Genomic DNA, 17,143 nt, shown 5'->3' with positions numbered 1-17,143 from the left:
TGAAATTGATTTCCATTCAGGGAAAGAAATTCATATAACAAATTTGATTGACTTAGAATATAAATACTGTAGGGGTTCAGTAGCTCTTAGTTTTCTGATTTTCCTTATGGAGATAAAGGTGTATTTACATATTAGCAAACTATTCAGAACATTTTTAAAAACCTACATCTTTTTATTGCAGTTGTTTATACTTGCTTGAAAATACAAAATGTAGTATTGATAAAACTAAAGCATGTTGAAAGGTACATACAGAAAAAAATCTTTTCAGGGCAAGCAATAATATTCTAGGCTCCCTCCACACATGAAGGAAAGCAATGCTTTTTCCTTTTTTTTTTTCATAAAATGAGTCAGTTTTGTTACAGCTTAAGTAAACAGCGTCACAAAAACATTCTGTGATACATTCATTCATGGCCTAAACATATAAATATATAATATATCCTATGAAATCATAGCTTCTCACCATGCATTATCTTTCCATGTGCCCTCACACCCAGTCTCTACGTACAGCTTAACCATAGAACCACTGAAAATGGCTTAAAGGAAGCTCTTGAAAGTATCTGAGACATAGTAGTATGGGCACAGAAGAAAGGCGTTATCATCTGACACATACCAGATTATTACTTGTTTCTGGCTTAAATAAAATTTACAGATTCAGGCTTTTTGCAATAATTTGCTGGTAGTTAAGGAATTATTAGCATGAATATATAACTACTTAAACTTAAAATCTGTTCATCTGATTCTAAAAATGGAAGTTTACATTTACATTTGAACTACTTCCTGTCAAATGTATATGCTGAAGATTATTTGATCCAATAAGTTAAACCAAGAAGAGGTTTGTGGAATTAATTCACCAACAACACGTACACATCAATAAAGTAAATACTTTTTATAAAGATTATTAAAGATTTTTGACAATTTTGTTATAAAAGTATCTGAAAACATTACAACAGTGTGATAAATAATATACAAATGATCTTTTAAAATATGACTAGGGAGCCAGCTTCCCTAAAATGTTATTTTATTAATGTTAATATCTTGCTTTTTAAAAATGACTTTGTAAAACCTGATAAATATTCTCAGTAATCTTTTCTAATAATAAACATCTAGTACTGCTGTCTTAGACTGCAAACTTACACATAGTAAACAAAAATAGGCTTGAATAGGTATGACAAGTACCACTATTTTTGGTGGTTTGTTGTTGTTGTTGTTGTTGTTGTTTCTTTTTGCGATAGTGAACCAGAAGTACTTTGGAAATAATTTTGTTGCATCTACCATTTCCCAGGTATTGTGGTCCCACATTCATACCACTGGACATAATTGATTTGGGTATGACCACCTATTTCTCCAAATTGGACAGGTTCCTGACGAACAGCTCTGAAATAACCTACAAGGAAAAATAGTTTGGTTTAATAAAGCTTTCATGTGTCTGCCCACACTATACACAGATGCAAGGCTGTTCAGTGGCTGAAGACGGTTCTCAGTGAAGTAATTTAGAAAACCAATAGCTATAGTGGATCCGATACTTGTCCAGTAATAGAGTGGCCTTAGGACTTGAGTCTTGGCATTTTTCTTAGCAAGCCATGATTATACATCAGCAGTTTCAGCAGCCTATTATATCCAAGTATCTTGTAGAAACATCTTTTAAAAGGCTTGGGACTTCTGTGTCCATGAACAAAATATGTTACTGAAAACCTTCTCAAATAATTTAAAAGTATTTAAAAGAACCTCCCGGGTTTTCTTCATTTATCTGTACAATTTATTCCATTTTGTTCTGCTTAGGCAAGGATTAAATTTCCAATCCTCATTACACAGCCTGCTGTTAATATGTATTTAGAAAGTTACTGAGTATATTTACTTCTCAGATTTATTTTGATTGCTTTATATAGATTGAAAATTTTATCTTAACTTTAACAGCGCAGAAAAGATGATTAGGTATGTTCCATATGACCTCGGCCATGAGGGACAACTGTGAGTGGGACAAGATGTTTGTTTTACTCAGGATACAATTATGTATCAAATTTCTCTAGAGCTGAGCTTGAGTCGAGAGTTTCCTTCCCTAGGGATGAAGTAGCAGTTCTGTAGCCTTCCCTTTCTTTGTTAATCTGCAAAGCCCTCTACAGTAGGATGATCAGAAAGCATACCTTCTTTGGTGGGTAACTGGTCAGAGGTAAGTTGCTGTCCTGTGCGGCCATCTAAAAATGAATCTACAAACTGGCAGTGATCTTCTCCATGGCCCCTTTGATCTCCTATGTTGTAAAACTTGCCTGAAAAAACAGAAATGAAACAATGTTCTTTTCTTTAGTTTATGAAATTCCATAATTATTGCAAAGTGTGGTCTTGGCCTTGCTTTCCCCTTACTCCCAGAGGTCAAAGCCACTAACATGTTCTAAACTACAGATGTTCCATAGGTGTTGTCCTTAATCCGTGCTGCACTCTGACCTCCTGTTGTTCTCCTTTCCCTTTCAGATCATAGTGTTATTTTTAAAAAGTGCAAATAATGCTCTTACTCTCTCCATAAGTTCCTGGAATACAACTTCTCCTTTACAGAATCTCAGCCAAACCTAGTAGGACTGACCAGTATGTCTTGCTTCATGCCTTTGCACTTTCTCCTCCCTCTACTTCTGTAGAGATCCTTTGTCCCTAGACTTCTCTGTAGATTACTTCTCAAAATTTTATTCTACTCAGACATACCTTTGTAGCCAGACTTTCTGTAAAATGTTCTATTAAAGGAGCTTCCATTTCTGCAGAGCCATTCTGTCTAGCCCTAGTAAACATTGTCTTCAAAACCCCTGAGTGACGTTCATGTGTAGTTTACATATTTTCTGTGTCTGTCTCTCTTAAAAGAGACAGGAGAATTAAGCTTCATGGAGGCAGGAATGTGAGTGACATTTGGTGTTTTGTCATCTGTCAGCATCCACAACAGTAGCTGATGCACGAGAGAACAAATATCCATGTTTCTATGTTGGGACCGTCTTTCCACCATATGAATATAGAAGAAAGCATTCATTATAAATGAGTATTGCAGGGGTTTGGGTTCTTTTTAATGCATTTTAATGCTTGGGTGGTCGTGACAGTACTGAGCTTTGCTGTGCACGTGCCTTGTCTGTATGTTCAAGGTGATCCTGTATTCCTGTTTCATATTGCACTGTCATCATCTACCTCCACATTGCAAGTGTTTATGTCCTTGTTTCCCTATTGTAACTATTTCTATAGCTTTTCTTTTTGAAGGGAACTTGTGTAAGTGGTGAGTTTGAAACTACAGAGAAAGGGCACAGGACACAGAATGCTGCTAACTGTCCCTTGAAAGCAAAGGTTTAGGTCATACCTGTGAGGGAGTCGCTCAAATAAATCTTGTATCTGAGAGAGTTACACAGCTGCACTCCGACAAACTTTTTATACCACGTCCTTTTAACATACTGCTTGCCTTTACATTCTGAGTAAGAGTCTGAATTAAAGGGTCTTTCAGTCCAGATGGCGTCTCTCCCTGCTGCATGTAGAAAACACAGATTTGGGTTCATATTTAACTCTGAACAACTAAAGGCTTTACCACAAAAGCAGCCTGCCAACTTGCTGGTACTGTGTGTCTTTAATACTCTGAATACCGGAGGTTCAGAATATTTGAAAGGGTTTAACAAACCCCAGTATTCCTATCTACCAGTGAAGTAATCTCAGAATACTGTCATGGATACTGGACTAGTCTGCAGAGTAATCTCAGAATACTGTCATGGATACTGGACTAGTCTGCAGAGTAATCTCAGAATACTGTCATGGATACTAGACTAGTCTGCAGAGTAATCTCAGAATACTGTCATGGATACTGGACTAGTCTGCAGAGTAATCTCAGAATACTGTCATGGATACTGGACTAGTCTGCAGAGTAATCTCAGAATACTGTCATGGATACTGGACTAGTCTGCAGAGTAATCTCAGAATACTGTCATGGATACTGGACTAGTCTGCAGAGTAATCTCAGAATACTATCATGGATACTGGACTAGTCTGCAGAGTAATCTCAGAATACTGTCATGGATACTGGACTAGTCTGCAGTGCTAGGTGTGCAGGCAATTGCAGCCCCCCCCCTTTTTTTTGCCCTATTATAAAGCCTACTGTGACCAAATTAAACAAATTTTGAGTGAAGTAGATAGTATGAGAAGGAAGGCAAATTTTAGCACCTTTCTCCATGGGTTCTGGATGCTAATGAGTTTAAAAGTGACACCTCTTCTATCTCTAGATAGATGCTTTGCTCAGGTTCTGCTGTGCTTACCTAATTTAGAAATGTATGTGCGCCCATTAGACTGATACTTACCAGAAATTGGCTCACTCACTCTTGGGTCAGCTGGGGAGAAATAAACAGAAAAGAGCCAGTTAGGTGACGTTGTAACATTACTGTGATGTGGTACGGCGCTTACGGTTGGGTCTTGTTTGCACAGTGAATGATACTATCCTGTTAAAGACTGGATTTTGAATGTGTCATTGAGCATCCTTGAGGTACCCATGTGCATCTTTTACAGATAGTTTGAGTAGATTTGAGCCAAAAGTTGCTGTTCTTTTAATTATAGAAGCTTTCTCATTTAGTTTTGTACAGAAACTTCATTGTAAAGTTTCCAAGATATGATGTACTTCAGTTTAAATTTTTTTCTGTATATACAGATAAATTTTATTGAGAAATTGAAGCTTGGAATGTGCAGACAGTTTCACAAAAGTCATGAATTCCCTTTTCTGATGAACTCAATGGACATTACTCTGGTCATACAAGATACAGATTACAATTTTTGGGTATAGATTACAATGTTTCATTTTAATTTCTTTCCTAACCTAAATGAGAAAAAGCAGTGGTTCTGTAAGTACTTGCATCTATTAGACTTTTCTCATGGGTTTTCAGAATTCGGGGCACTCTAGGCTCCAAGTAAACTCCTCTGCAAAGCATTCCTAGTTGTGCCCTCACACCCTGGTTTCATGAGATCACCTGATTCCGTACTAAACGCCACTGTGTTGCTGGCGGGGCCCTCGCCAAGTGGATTTTTGGGTTTCACCTGGAATTCATAGCTGTAAAGGAGAAATAGAAATAATAATGTTATTGAGGGGTATAAGGACAGCATTCTCTTACTAAACTAATCCTTTCTCTTTTTGAAATGACAGTTTCACATTTTACTCTCTAAATATCTTTCCTTATGTTTCAAATGAGAAAAATGAAAAAGCTGTTTTAAGTCAACAGTTGTGTAGAAGTAACCAGGCAGGTTTACAGTGAATACATAGGAAAGATTTGTGCTGACCCAAACTAATTCTAGCAACAACCCCCTTTGCTTCAACTGTCGTGTGGGGAGCTTTCTTGTTCTGTCAGTCCCATCCTGATCCAGCATAATTGCACTTACTCATTGTGGTGTCTGAATCACAACAGAGGGTGTCAGTGGGCAGATTTCTCTTAAGTGCACATTATTGTCCCACCTCTGCTACTGAAAATGAAGACGAGGTAGCAATATGAGTGCGTCACCAGGATGGGTTCAGTGACCACTGGTTCTGAGAGTTAGTTGTTTCAAGAATGGACACACAGGAGAATGTTTGCAAGGCTGGATGTGTCTCCTGGAACTCCTGTCTGGTCAGGTCTGATACAGATCACAGGAAGCCATGGTGTCTAGAAAATCGGCCCACTAGTACCCTAAGCATGAGCACAAAGTACTTTGTTCTCCCCCAAATCACTAAGCCAGGCTCAGGTTTTTAAAAGAGTCAATCATTAAGTTGTGCAGTAATTGACAGATCTTATTCACAAGCTATATAACCTGCAAATCCTATTGCGAAACCCAGAGCAGGAAAGCAGAATACCATTTGCCTGAAACTGACTTCTTCAGCAGAGGACTGAGCAACAAAGTGTAAGAAGCCTGAGTAGGCTAGTAGTGTTTTATGACCTACGCAAGGTTTGTGGAAGATAATTCTTGAATAATTGTTTAAGTTTGCAACAAAAATGCACACCACATTTTCTGTGAGAAACAGAAGGATGACTGTTCTCAGTTTGTTACAGATGATGCTAAAAAGAAAAAGTGGGGTTGAGTAGGGGAAATCCTTGGAATTTCTTAACTACTTAGAGATCACTGCTGGAGTCTAGTATGATAGATTCCAGTGTTCACATGATAGGAACCACTTTTTAAAGTCCCTACTATGTATCTTAATCATTCTGCATATATAAAATAGAGCACACAGACCCCAGGAGGTTCTCCCAAAGTTCCATCTCAGCACAGTGAAGCTCATCACTATTTTAATACTTCCTTCACTTTTCCAAACCTGAAGTATTTATTAAATAGAAATTAAAATTTACCTTTTAGTTCTTAAACATGTACCTTATAATCCTTGAAGGCATTTTGAAAGCTAAAGAACTGATAAAAGGTTCTGTGCCAGTTGCCATAAGAAAGGTCTGGGCTAGGAAGGTGACTTGGGTAGATTGAGCGCCATGCAAGTGTGAGAGCCAGAGTCCAAATCCCTGGGACCCATATCAAGCAGGGAGTTGTGATTCCAAACCCTGACCACTTGACTCTTCTGTCGTTTCATTTTAGCTACTTAACATTTGAGCTCCACTTCCAACTCTCCATAACTTACTTTTTCTGAAGAGTTTTCCCAATATGATGCAAGTTTGGAAAAATAATTTTAAACTGTTTAACGACATGAGGACATTTTTTGGCTGATTAAGCCTTATACAAACAAAAATTTGTGCTGGCAGAATCTTTCCCAGAAAACACATTTTGTACATGAATGACACCATAGGCCTCTAAGAAGAAAATCTCAAAAAATGAGTGCACATAATTATAGGGGGCTGCCTAACAAAGTTATTTAAGGAACCTAAACAAACATTTAGAAGGTAAAGTTGACATATAAAAACTAAAAGCCAAAGTTACAAAATAAGAAAATTGGATTATTGGTGAGCACCCAGCTGGCAGAAACCATAAACTAGGGACATCAGTCCTAGAAATTGTATGAGAAGTCTCCCAGAACTTAAAAGATGGAAGTTTTCAGATAAAGAGACCTACTCTCTGCCCAACAAAATGAGAAAAGAATTAACACAAATTTCAGATTTTCAGAGTACCAAGGCCTATTGACTGTTAAGACAAAGAGTTAAAAGACTTCTAGAAGGTCTTTATTTTTATCATTTTGCTTAAAATCCATTAAGCTAAACAATAGAATCAATAGAAAACAAACTTAGAGAAAGATATGTAACGATTTGTACCATTTTTCAAATATTTCGTTAAGGAAGCCACAAAGTGAGAGGTGGTAGGAAGATTTTGATACATTGAAGGGCTCAGAAAACTACTAATATCCTAAAGGAAAAGAATTATGGAGGTCAAGGTTTGAAACCAATAGTTTTGAGAACAACTATAAAACTTAGCATATACATTAAAAATTTATCAATTTCCGTAATAAAGTGAAAAAATGGTTCTAGAAAGTATGGTCTGTAGTTGCTGAGCTAATCTGTCAGAGGCAGAATGTCTGCCTCTAGGATCTACCCTCTGCAGTGTGGTGTGGAGTAAAGCCTGGGGCTCTGGTGGGGAGACACCTCCTTCACTCCCCCTGTACCCCACCTCGCTATGACCTTTAGTTTTGACATAAACTGAGAGCCAAATTACAGCTTTCACTGTTTGATGTACTTTTTAATTATGTGACCCCTGCTGTTTAAAAAAGCAAGATTAACAAAATTCTCAAACCTAAAGAAAATTGCTTCTTATAAAAGTACTCTTTATACAGATGCACTCTGCTCTGTCGGTTTGGGCCGTGTGACTGTTAGCTCATGTGACTCCCTTTGCAGTCTTGATGTGCTGCAGATCCGTTTAGGTGAGTTTTCTGTCAGAGCAAAAGAATCGGGGGAAGTGGAATAAGAGAACAAAGGCTATTCAAAGGGCAGTAAGGAGAGGGGTTGGAACCTCATGTGCCATTGGGAATACAGGTAAAGAGCGAAGGGGATGAATGGACGGAGTGGAGGAGACACGGGGTGTCTTACGTGACCGTTGCCACCAAAATCTACACGACACAAACACCTCACACACAAACACCTAAAAGCCGCAGTTTCTAGGGAGAGAAGCATGGTGGTGAGCAGATGCAAGCACAGGTGCATGCATGTGTGCACGTGTGTGCAAGCACAAACACAAAAGCCTCAATGTTTAAGGATAAATGTGCATGCTGGTGCACACCTGTAAGCCCAACCACACTGAAGAGGCAGCATCCCAAAGCGGCCAGTCTGAGCGACATGCCAGCCACCTCAGAAGGAAGGAAAGAGGAAGTGAAAGGACGGAGGTGACTCAGGAGTCATGGTGGACCATAACCTCGCTGCCCATTATGCCTCAGTTTCTTGAACAAGGAAGGAATTGTCTGTTCCCACACCTACAATTAAACTAATTAAGTAAATGCCTGATGCATTGGCACCTCAGGTTGCTCTCTACCAAAGCCATAGATGGTGTTGCAGAGTAAATGCAGAATTTGCAGAGACTTGAATTTCTGGGCATAATGGCTATTCCACACATCTGTTTCTTTTGAGTGAGCCAGATTTACAGTTTACAAGGAGCCGCTGTCTGTGTTGTGGCTGACCATCAGTGCCAGTGTTTTATCAATTCAACATAAACAAGAGTCCCAAATAGTCATGCTGTCCCTTCAGTAGGTTTTAGTCTTAGAGGCGAACTGTTCCCCAGAATGCTCCTCAGCCCACCAATGTCAGTAAAAGTCCTTAAGTAGATGAAGTGAGTTTGATTTATCTTAATTACCAGAGTCCATTTTCCATGGGAAATGTAGGACCACATGATTCTGGCACACAAAACAGATTCAGTTTTTCAATAGGGTAAGGTGAGAAGTAGGCCTTTTGGAACCTGAGCCTTTTCAGCCTGAATGGTCATGTGTGTCCATCTTCATTACCAACCAGTTCATCAGGGAGAGCCCCTCCCTTCAATATGTTACCAAATAAGGAGTTCCCAGTTCATCTGAAGGCAGACTCAAAGACAAGCTGCTAACAGACCATTCACTATGGACTGATCTGGGTCTGAGTTTATTCTCACTGACTCTGCATCGTGTTGGCTGTCTCAGGATTATGTACCAGACCCCAAGGGGGTCTAAAAGCCACATTGCCTGGCCCTATCAGCACTGGTGCCAGATTGATCACTTAAGATATTACCAGCTTCCCTTATAGAATTAAGTATAATTGGTAGTCTTACAGACACAGTGGCTTGCTTTCAGAACAGGCTCTATATACACTTACTTTTGAGTTCAACAAGATCTATATACTGTCTAGAAGGGAAAGGACTGTTGTTCCTGGCCCATTTCAGGAAAGGAGATTTGATGGGAGGAAAATTAGGAAGTGTTGGGGAGTGGGCTGGAGTACTGATTGTGGTGGTTAAGTGAGAATCGCCCCCATATGTTCATATATTTAAATCCTTAGTCCTTAGTTGATGGAACTGTTTGGGAAGGATTAGGGAGTGTAACCTTGTTTAAGGAGATATGTCACTGGCACTGGGCTTTGAGCGTTCAAGACTCCTGGCATTCCCAGTTCTCTCTACCTTCTACTTGTGGATAAAGATGTCAGCTCTCATGGACTGCTACAGCGCCATGCCTACTTGCTTGATGATCATATATGCTATCCCCCTGAAACTATGAGCCCCCAATAAATTCACTCTGTAAGTTGCCTTGGTCTAATCTCTTCACAGCAATAAAGAAGCCATGATACTGGGACAACTAATATCAACATTCCCACAATTCTTTTTCATTTTAGAGGTAGTCAATGAGATGGGTTCTCTCCAAAGGAAGAGCTAGCATATGTCTTCTTATCTCTAGACTTTTGCCTCACTCAACTTCAAGTGGTGACTGCCTGTCCTTGTGCACATCTGAAACAACAGCACGTTGCAGCAGCAGGCTGCGGCCATGAGGTACCAGCCCAGAGACAGGAACATTTGACACCAGGTATGGAGCAAAGCCGTCTCATCAGCAAGACAGCTCCTGGTTGTCCCACTACTGCAAATAAAACATTGAGTTTCTACATAGTAGATTGAAACATGGTTAAATAAGAACAAGCAGAACAGAGCCAGATGTGAAAGAACAAGTGTGTGGTCCAGTATTAGCTTCTGGAATAATGTATGACCATTTAGAATTTCTAACCCAAAGCAGTCTATAAATATTTAATCTTCCCCTTTATACTTTCTCTCTGGTTCACTCCTCAACACTGACCTCTACTTCACCCATGGGCTGTGTACACATTAGCTGGTAGATATTCCCAGTTTTCAGATTTCACATTCTAGAAATATTTAAAAATACAGTATTCACATGTGTCTCCATGTAGTGTAAGAGAGTAAATCATTCCAAAGTCACTTTTAGTCGTTCTAATAAGAAACCCTGGGGGAAATTATAAATTACAATTGAGTTTGCCTCTGTCTCCTGACATGTACTACGCTATATTCTTGGTGCTGTATTCTCAGGGACACTTACTTCCCCACCACCATCACCATGTGGTGTTTTCTAGCTGCTCTTCAAGCCCAGCCAACTCGCACCTCTTCCCTTTCCCAGGCTTTGTGGAGTGTTGTTCCTCTGTGACACCAGCATTTCCACAGGTTCCTTCCAGACCTCTAGCCAGGCTGTGTAGAATGCTTACTGATTAACCTTCCTGCTAGTCTTGAGCTCACAGGTTCCCATTTGAAGCCCCAGCAAACTAATTGGACTTCAGATGTCCCTGGAAAAACTTCTACATTTAGATCATGAGCTAATAGGTGCGCTGTGAGAAGCCGTGAGGGCAGCTTGACTTGGAAAAGGAACACAGTGTACATTTACAAGGCAACAAGGCAGATGCCTTTCCATGAATATAGTGTTCAATGCCACTCACATTATTAAATGGAAAGAAAGCAGGCAAGTCAAGAGAACATTTTGCAAGCATAGACCTATCTACTAAAAAAGCCCAGTGAAATGTTTTTCTATTCTTTCCTTAAAATCTATTACGGTTTAAAAAAAAAAAAGGGGGTTTTCTTCCTCTCAATCTTGCTAAGGAAACAGAATCAAGATCAACTGGACTTTAACTGACAAAAAAATGCTTATTTTGGCTAACTTAAACTTTTCATGATTTTTAAAAGTGGAAAGATGTTCCATCTCAGAACAGAGCACTTTAAATAATCATATTTGTGGAAGAAATATATTTTTCCTATAGTAAAGGCCTGAAGATCATACAAGGTCAACTTCCATTAACTAGTTGTTTATTTTCTTCTAAAATGGTTGGAAGGATGTCCCTACGGCCAGAACCAAAGAAGCTCATTCTCACATTACTCCGTACTCTCCACAGTCCGAGGATAACAGAGAGGTCTAAGGATGGAAGCTTAGGGCACAAAAGCAATCTAGAAACTTCTCTACAACTAATCAAGAATGTCTAATGGCCTTTTTCTTTCAGTAATAAAATGGACTGATAAGATATTTTAGACTAAAATCATAAAACTATACTGAAATATGAATAGCCTCGTGTTAATGTATAAACCATAAATCATGCAACCATTTACCAAAACTCTATGTTCCTTTTCAGTGTAAAGTCTTCAAAGCAAAGGGTTGCTGTACTATTGTGTGGTAGTCTGAATGGGAGTGGTCCCATAGACTCACATATTTGAATAGTTGGACCCTCATTAGTGGACCAGCTTGGAAAGGATTAGGAGGTGTGGCCTTGTGGGAGAAGCCTGGTCTTGGGGGGTAGGTGTGTCACTGGGGGGTAGGAGGGTTTGAGGTTTCCCAGTCTTATGTTCTCTGTGCCTCTATCTTGCTATTAATATATAAACTCTCAGCTCCTGCACCAGCATCATGCATGCCTGCCGCCATGCTTCCTACCATGATGACCATGAACTCACCTTCTGAAATGGTAAGCAAACCCCCAATTAAATGTGTTTCTTCTGTTGGTTTCTTTGGTCATTTGTTTCAGCACAGCAATAGAACAGTAACTGATACAACTGGGGGCCAGTAGGTAGCGATTTTAAATAAAATCTCAGTCTGTGTTTTGTCAGGGACTTTGCATTCTTTGCTTTCCCCTTTCCAGCATCAGAGCTGAGGCATTGAGTCTAATTTCTGCTCTGCATACTCCATGTATACCAGTTCATAGGTTTTTCTAAATTTTCATATTTAAAATCAGTATTTCCAATTAATGGCCTATTTTTTATGTAGCCATTTATTCTGTTAATTTATAAGGCCATCTTATTAGCCCTCCTATCCCTAATAATGAGAATATTTTGAAAATTTGATATGAGGTGTTCAGAATCACATTAAAGAAATCCAGAATTAAAATAAGATCCTCCTTTAAGGCACTGTCCTTTCGCTGTGGCTGCAGTTTCTGCACTCTTAGAATTCATCTGGGATAGCACTTGGCCTTACCTTGTATCTGGTTTCAGATTTTCTACCGTAGAAAACGTTTGGTTTGTAATTTGAATGGACTTGTTCTTCCCACTGAATGACCCATTTTCTCTGGATATGACTTCATATTCTGAAGACAGAAGAAAACAGTGGAGTCTCCAGTTATGCCTCAGTTGATTTAACTGGGGCTAATGAAATGCTAAAGATACCCGCATGACGACGACAGAGTGACTGCAGCTCCAGAAACATGATCTTAAACAATGTTTGGGCGTATATGTCCCATGTGTGGTTTGGTGGCAGGGATGGGATGTACGTGTGAATGCAGGTCCCTGTGGAATCCAGGAGATGGTATTGGATCTCCTGGAGCTGTAGTTACAGGTAACTGAACTGCCCAGCATGGGTGGTGGAAACCAAAGCCATATGTGTCAAAAGAAAGAAAAGTGCTCTTGACAGCCCAGCCATCCTCTAGCCCCGAGACATCACGATCTTCTCTTTTAGCAGTTTTCAGTCACCAGATGGCAAAAGTTCTCAAAGCTTTTGGGGAATGGCATGGTAACCATTCATGCTGTATCAGAGTGGAAGAAGACTGAGCACTGAAGACTGATGACCATTGCTTTTGGATGGTAGCTCATGGTTTGCCACTGGCAGAGAGGCCAGTTTGTGGAAAGCACTGTCTGAGGAACGGTGCTTGAATGGAAGCCATGTTTCTTCTTTCTATCTTTTTTATTAGGGGGAAGGGCACAGAGTATGGTGTCAGCTACAGCGAATCTGATCAACAAAGCTCTGTAAGCAGCAACCATTAACCAAGTAATAAAACCCCCTTGTTTGGTGTTGTAAAATTGGATTTTGAACCTAACGGTTATTTTAACTATGTTCCCTCGATAGTTTCCTTTGTATTAAATAAAAACCACAACATTAATGTCTGTGTAAATTCCCCTTACTGGCATGTTTCTATGAACTTACAGGCTCACTCAGGGAAAGACCCTCAGAATAAGAGACTGCCATGTTAGCTTGTTTCCTTACTTGGAATTACTTGATATTAGCTGAGCAGCTAGTCGGTGGGTAAACCATAGTTTTGTAACACTAAAATTAAAAATGACATCTATAAAGCACATCATTAGGAGAGATGTTCTGATTTTAATATAGACAAAGAGAACAATGCCTAAATGTGGAATTGTGGCTAAAGAATTAAATGAGCATGAACATTTTAATCTTGAAAGACTCCAAGCAGCTCATTACCATCTAGTAAGAAATAATTATGGAAACGGTTAGGTAAAGCTTAATCTATTCATGACTCATTACAATTAAAATTTTATACAACTTAAAGAATTGTTACAGATTCAGAAAGGGAAGTTATGCAGTTTTAATTATTTAAGTGAGATATTATCCAAGTGGAGATGTACTAGGTAATTAGGTATATCAGATTAAATAATTCCAACTTGATAGCCCACTTCTTTAGGGCAAACAAAATTTGGTTTATCATTTGGTTTCAGGAAGCTAGAACTCATTATTTCCAAAGTGTACAGTCAGAGATTTGGATGTTTTAGTATACGTGGATGATCTGAAAGCCGATTGGCTTTTGGGAACTGAGATAGCAGTATTTACTGACTCAACCCTAAAGGACTAAGCAGGACCAGGCAGATTCCTAGGAATACTGGTGGGGATGCACTCTTTCTCAGAGCAGAGGCTGCCTTTTGATAAGATAGGAAATGGGTGCCTATGACAGTTCAGCGCATGTAATGTTTCTATGTGAAGTTGCTTAGATCACATGGTTTTGTAGGAGAGAGGATCGCTTTTTTCCCCCATTACCCATGGCAAAAAATATTTTCTGAAGATTCTGAGTCTCTTCACCCACACGCTGGCCTTCCATAATGCTCCTGTCTCCTACAGACAGATGCTTACCCTATGCTTCTATTCTGTGCCTCAGGGGCCCGGCAGCAGTTACTCGGGGACTCAGGCTGACTAAGAACCATGTCCTTTGGCAATCCCAGCTGTTATTCCTCTCCTTTCTTATTTGACTCTTCTGTTCTATACATCGAATCAAGACATCCAAACAAATTATACCAAATTAAAGAAATGATTCCAAATTTCTTATTTCTACCAGGAATTGGGCCGGTGTAGCACAAACTTTCCTCAGATAAATAGAAGTTGCCTGGAAGTGATGAGGGGCTTTTTATTGTTTTTTATTTATTTTTATTTTATTTTTAATTTCTCCAAAGTTAGTTGAAATAATTAGCCTGTTTGGAAGTTCACAACCAGTTTAAAAACTAAGTTAGTGAAAAGAAAGCTATTTTTAATATTATCAGTGATGTCAAGTCTTCACACTATATAATTTTATTGGTAAAACGATAAGACTGTATTTTCAAACTGTGAAAGGGATTCTGAGAGGGAAGGATGGACTACAGCTTTAAAGCCCTCAGTTAATTAGGAGCCCTTCACAAAGACCAAGACCTTTTCCCACCTATGATGCTTTAGACAACAGAACTTCACTTCTACTTAGATTTGATTTTTGTGCCACAATTTGACCCACACTGTCCAGGTACTGTGCCATCAAAGCTTCCCACCAATATCACATCTTAGTGCCACAGTCTTACCAGTGACGGTGTCATTTAGAGGTTTCTCCCAGTCCAAGATGACAAATGAGGGGCAGCCTTCAACAGTGACCACGGTGAGGTTAGTGGGTGGGTTCTGTGGTGGGCTGGTGGCATTCCCTTCCGTGGCTTCCTCTGTCGGGAAGCGTCTGACGGAATCAGTGATGGAACAGGGCTTGTTGTCAGGCTTTGGGATATATCGCACATGGGGACCTAAGAGTAGGATAAAAGAGGACTCTGACAGTTAGCATACTGGAAACTTGTGAAGAAGACGGAGGAGGTTACCTAGTAAAATTTATTAGCTATTTGAAGGCTTTGGTGTCACATCCTGAGAAGGCATTTGAAAAATACTGAGTATGACTTAGATATAAAACTCCTATTTTTGGGGTATCTGATAGAGGTACTGTATTTATAGATGTACCTAGTATTGATCTCTTTGGATATTGGTTTATTTCTTCAGAGTTGGTTCCTACCTCATAATTTATATATCATGATTCTTAGGCAGTAGGAATGGGCACCAAACTAAACTTCCTGAACCAAACCAAGCCCACAAGGACCACGCAGTTCCGAATAATCTTCTGTACCCCAGAACAAAACTCAAGAGTCTATACAGTGGAAATATAAAGAGATTCAATTAAAGGAAAAAAGGATTTAATTCAGAGAAAGCATGACTGGATATATAAATTTCAACAAATCAGATTTCAGAGCCAAGATGTCCAGTAGAACTAGGAAATGCCTTGGAGAAGGAATCCAAAAATCAGTCAATCAGTAATTTCAGCCTGCATCTCACCTTGATGAACTTAAATACAGAAAGAAAGAGACTGATTAAAAACTTAAGAATTTAAAAGTGTTATCCTAATCAGCCTGGAGTTATTAGTGGACAGAAGGGACTCAGCACTGTGTGCAGGTCATGTGACCACACAACAGGAAGGAAGTCACCTGTAGGGCAAGGAGAGAGGCCAACCCTTGCCTATAGAATTGTGAGAAAAATAAATTTACATTGTGGAAGCTACACCCAAGTGTACAGAATTTTCTTGGGGTAGACCAGAAGAGTAAAAAACATGACCACTTTGCACCTGTTAAAATGGAAACGGCATTTTGAAACTGACTATACCAAGCTCTGGTGAGGGCGGAGAAACCAGAGCCCTTATCAGTACCATCAGAAATGGCAACGTGTGGAAAGATATGATGTGAACATGATTTTGCCGTAACTTCAAATTTCATCTCTGCAACCATGAAAAGGGGTCATGCTCTCCCATTTATTGGTTGGAGCTCGGCTGTGAGACTGTTTTGGCCAATGTATGCTGGCAGATGTCACCTAAAAAGATCTCAAAATGTGATTATTTGGATCCCATCTCCTTTATTTACTTTATGTCATGGTGAGAATGGTTTCTCTTGGCTCACTGCTACTCTTGGTCCCAGCAGGAAAGAAAGGCATTCAGGGTGGACCTGAGGCTAGCCCATCAGAAGCAGGGTGGACCTGAGGCTAGCCTATCAGAAGCAGACTGTACCTGCTACCCAGCTGGCTTGCCCAGACATGAGAAATTCATACTGTAGCAAGCTCCTACAGTATTTATAGAGTGAATACCTGCTGATCTACCTACAGAACAGTCAGGCCTCCCAGGAACCAAAAGGTAGAACCAGTCGTACCTACGAATCTGGGCTTCCCAAGGGGATCGGTTTCTTTGGTCGGACTTGAACTAAAGTCAGTTGTATTACCTGAGAATGAAAAAAAAATGAAAAACTTGGTGAGGGATAAATAAAAATTCACCTTGACAGAGCAGTGAAGATGAAAGATAATATTCCTCCTAGATAAATTACTTGTAGTTTGATTTCTCTTGCTATTTCTTATAATTCATTTTTACCCCAAATAAAAAGACCTTTAATTGTGTTCTGGAGAGTAATAATAGTGGATTTAAAATTGTAACCAATAAGCTAATACTAATGAATAAATTGAAATGTCTGTGGTTTATAGTAACAGATAATATAGTACTCTAAATTTTTTAATTGGTAATTGAATATTCTATATTTTTATAAAAAAAAGACTTGGCATTTCTGTCTGCCAGGAAAGGAGCATATTCTGTAACAAAAGGTTGACAATAAAGATTACTCTAAAACTGAGAAGACAATTATTCCTAAAACTGATGAAAACAGAAGACTTGAATTTGTTCACCCTAATTTGAAATACATTAGCACCCCAGAGCAATATGTCTAGTGA

At 39.3% G+C, this 17,143-nt stretch overlaps 1 protein-coding gene across 1 annotated transcript in view; it reads right to left on the bottom strand.

Moving 5' to 3' along the window:
* Positions 1-149: 149 nt before the first annotated feature.
* The window catches only part of Abi3bp (ABI family member 3 binding protein), a 197,424-nt gene continuing 180,430 nt past the window's right edge, over positions 150-17,143 (bottom strand). The window contains exons 33-40 of the mRNA XM_032900306.1: positions 16,576-16,644; positions 14,929-15,138; positions 12,356-12,464; positions 4,968-5,047; positions 4,308-4,337; positions 3,326-3,487; positions 2,142-2,264; positions 150-1,384 (exon numbers count right to left, since the gene is read on the bottom strand). Of these exons, the coding sequence (XP_032756197.1) occupies positions 1,269-1,384; positions 2,142-2,264; positions 3,326-3,487; positions 4,308-4,337; positions 4,968-5,047; positions 12,356-12,464; positions 14,929-15,138; positions 16,576-16,644 (899 nt within the window). The 3' untranslated portion in view covers positions 150-1,268. The remainder of the gene's footprint in view (positions 1,385-2,141; positions 2,265-3,325; positions 3,488-4,307; positions 4,338-4,967; positions 5,048-12,355; positions 12,465-14,928; positions 15,139-16,575; positions 16,645-17,143) is intronic.

This window comes from Rattus rattus, chromosome 4, assembly GCF_011064425.1.
Source record: "Rattus rattus isolate New Zealand chromosome 4, Rrattus_CSIRO_v1, whole genome shotgun sequence".
Lineage (NCBI taxonomy): Eukaryota > Metazoa > Chordata > Mammalia > Rodentia > Muridae > Rattus > Rattus rattus.
The sequence above is the reverse complement of the archived record's forward strand: the minus strand, read 5'-3'. Positions and strand labels throughout refer to the sequence as shown.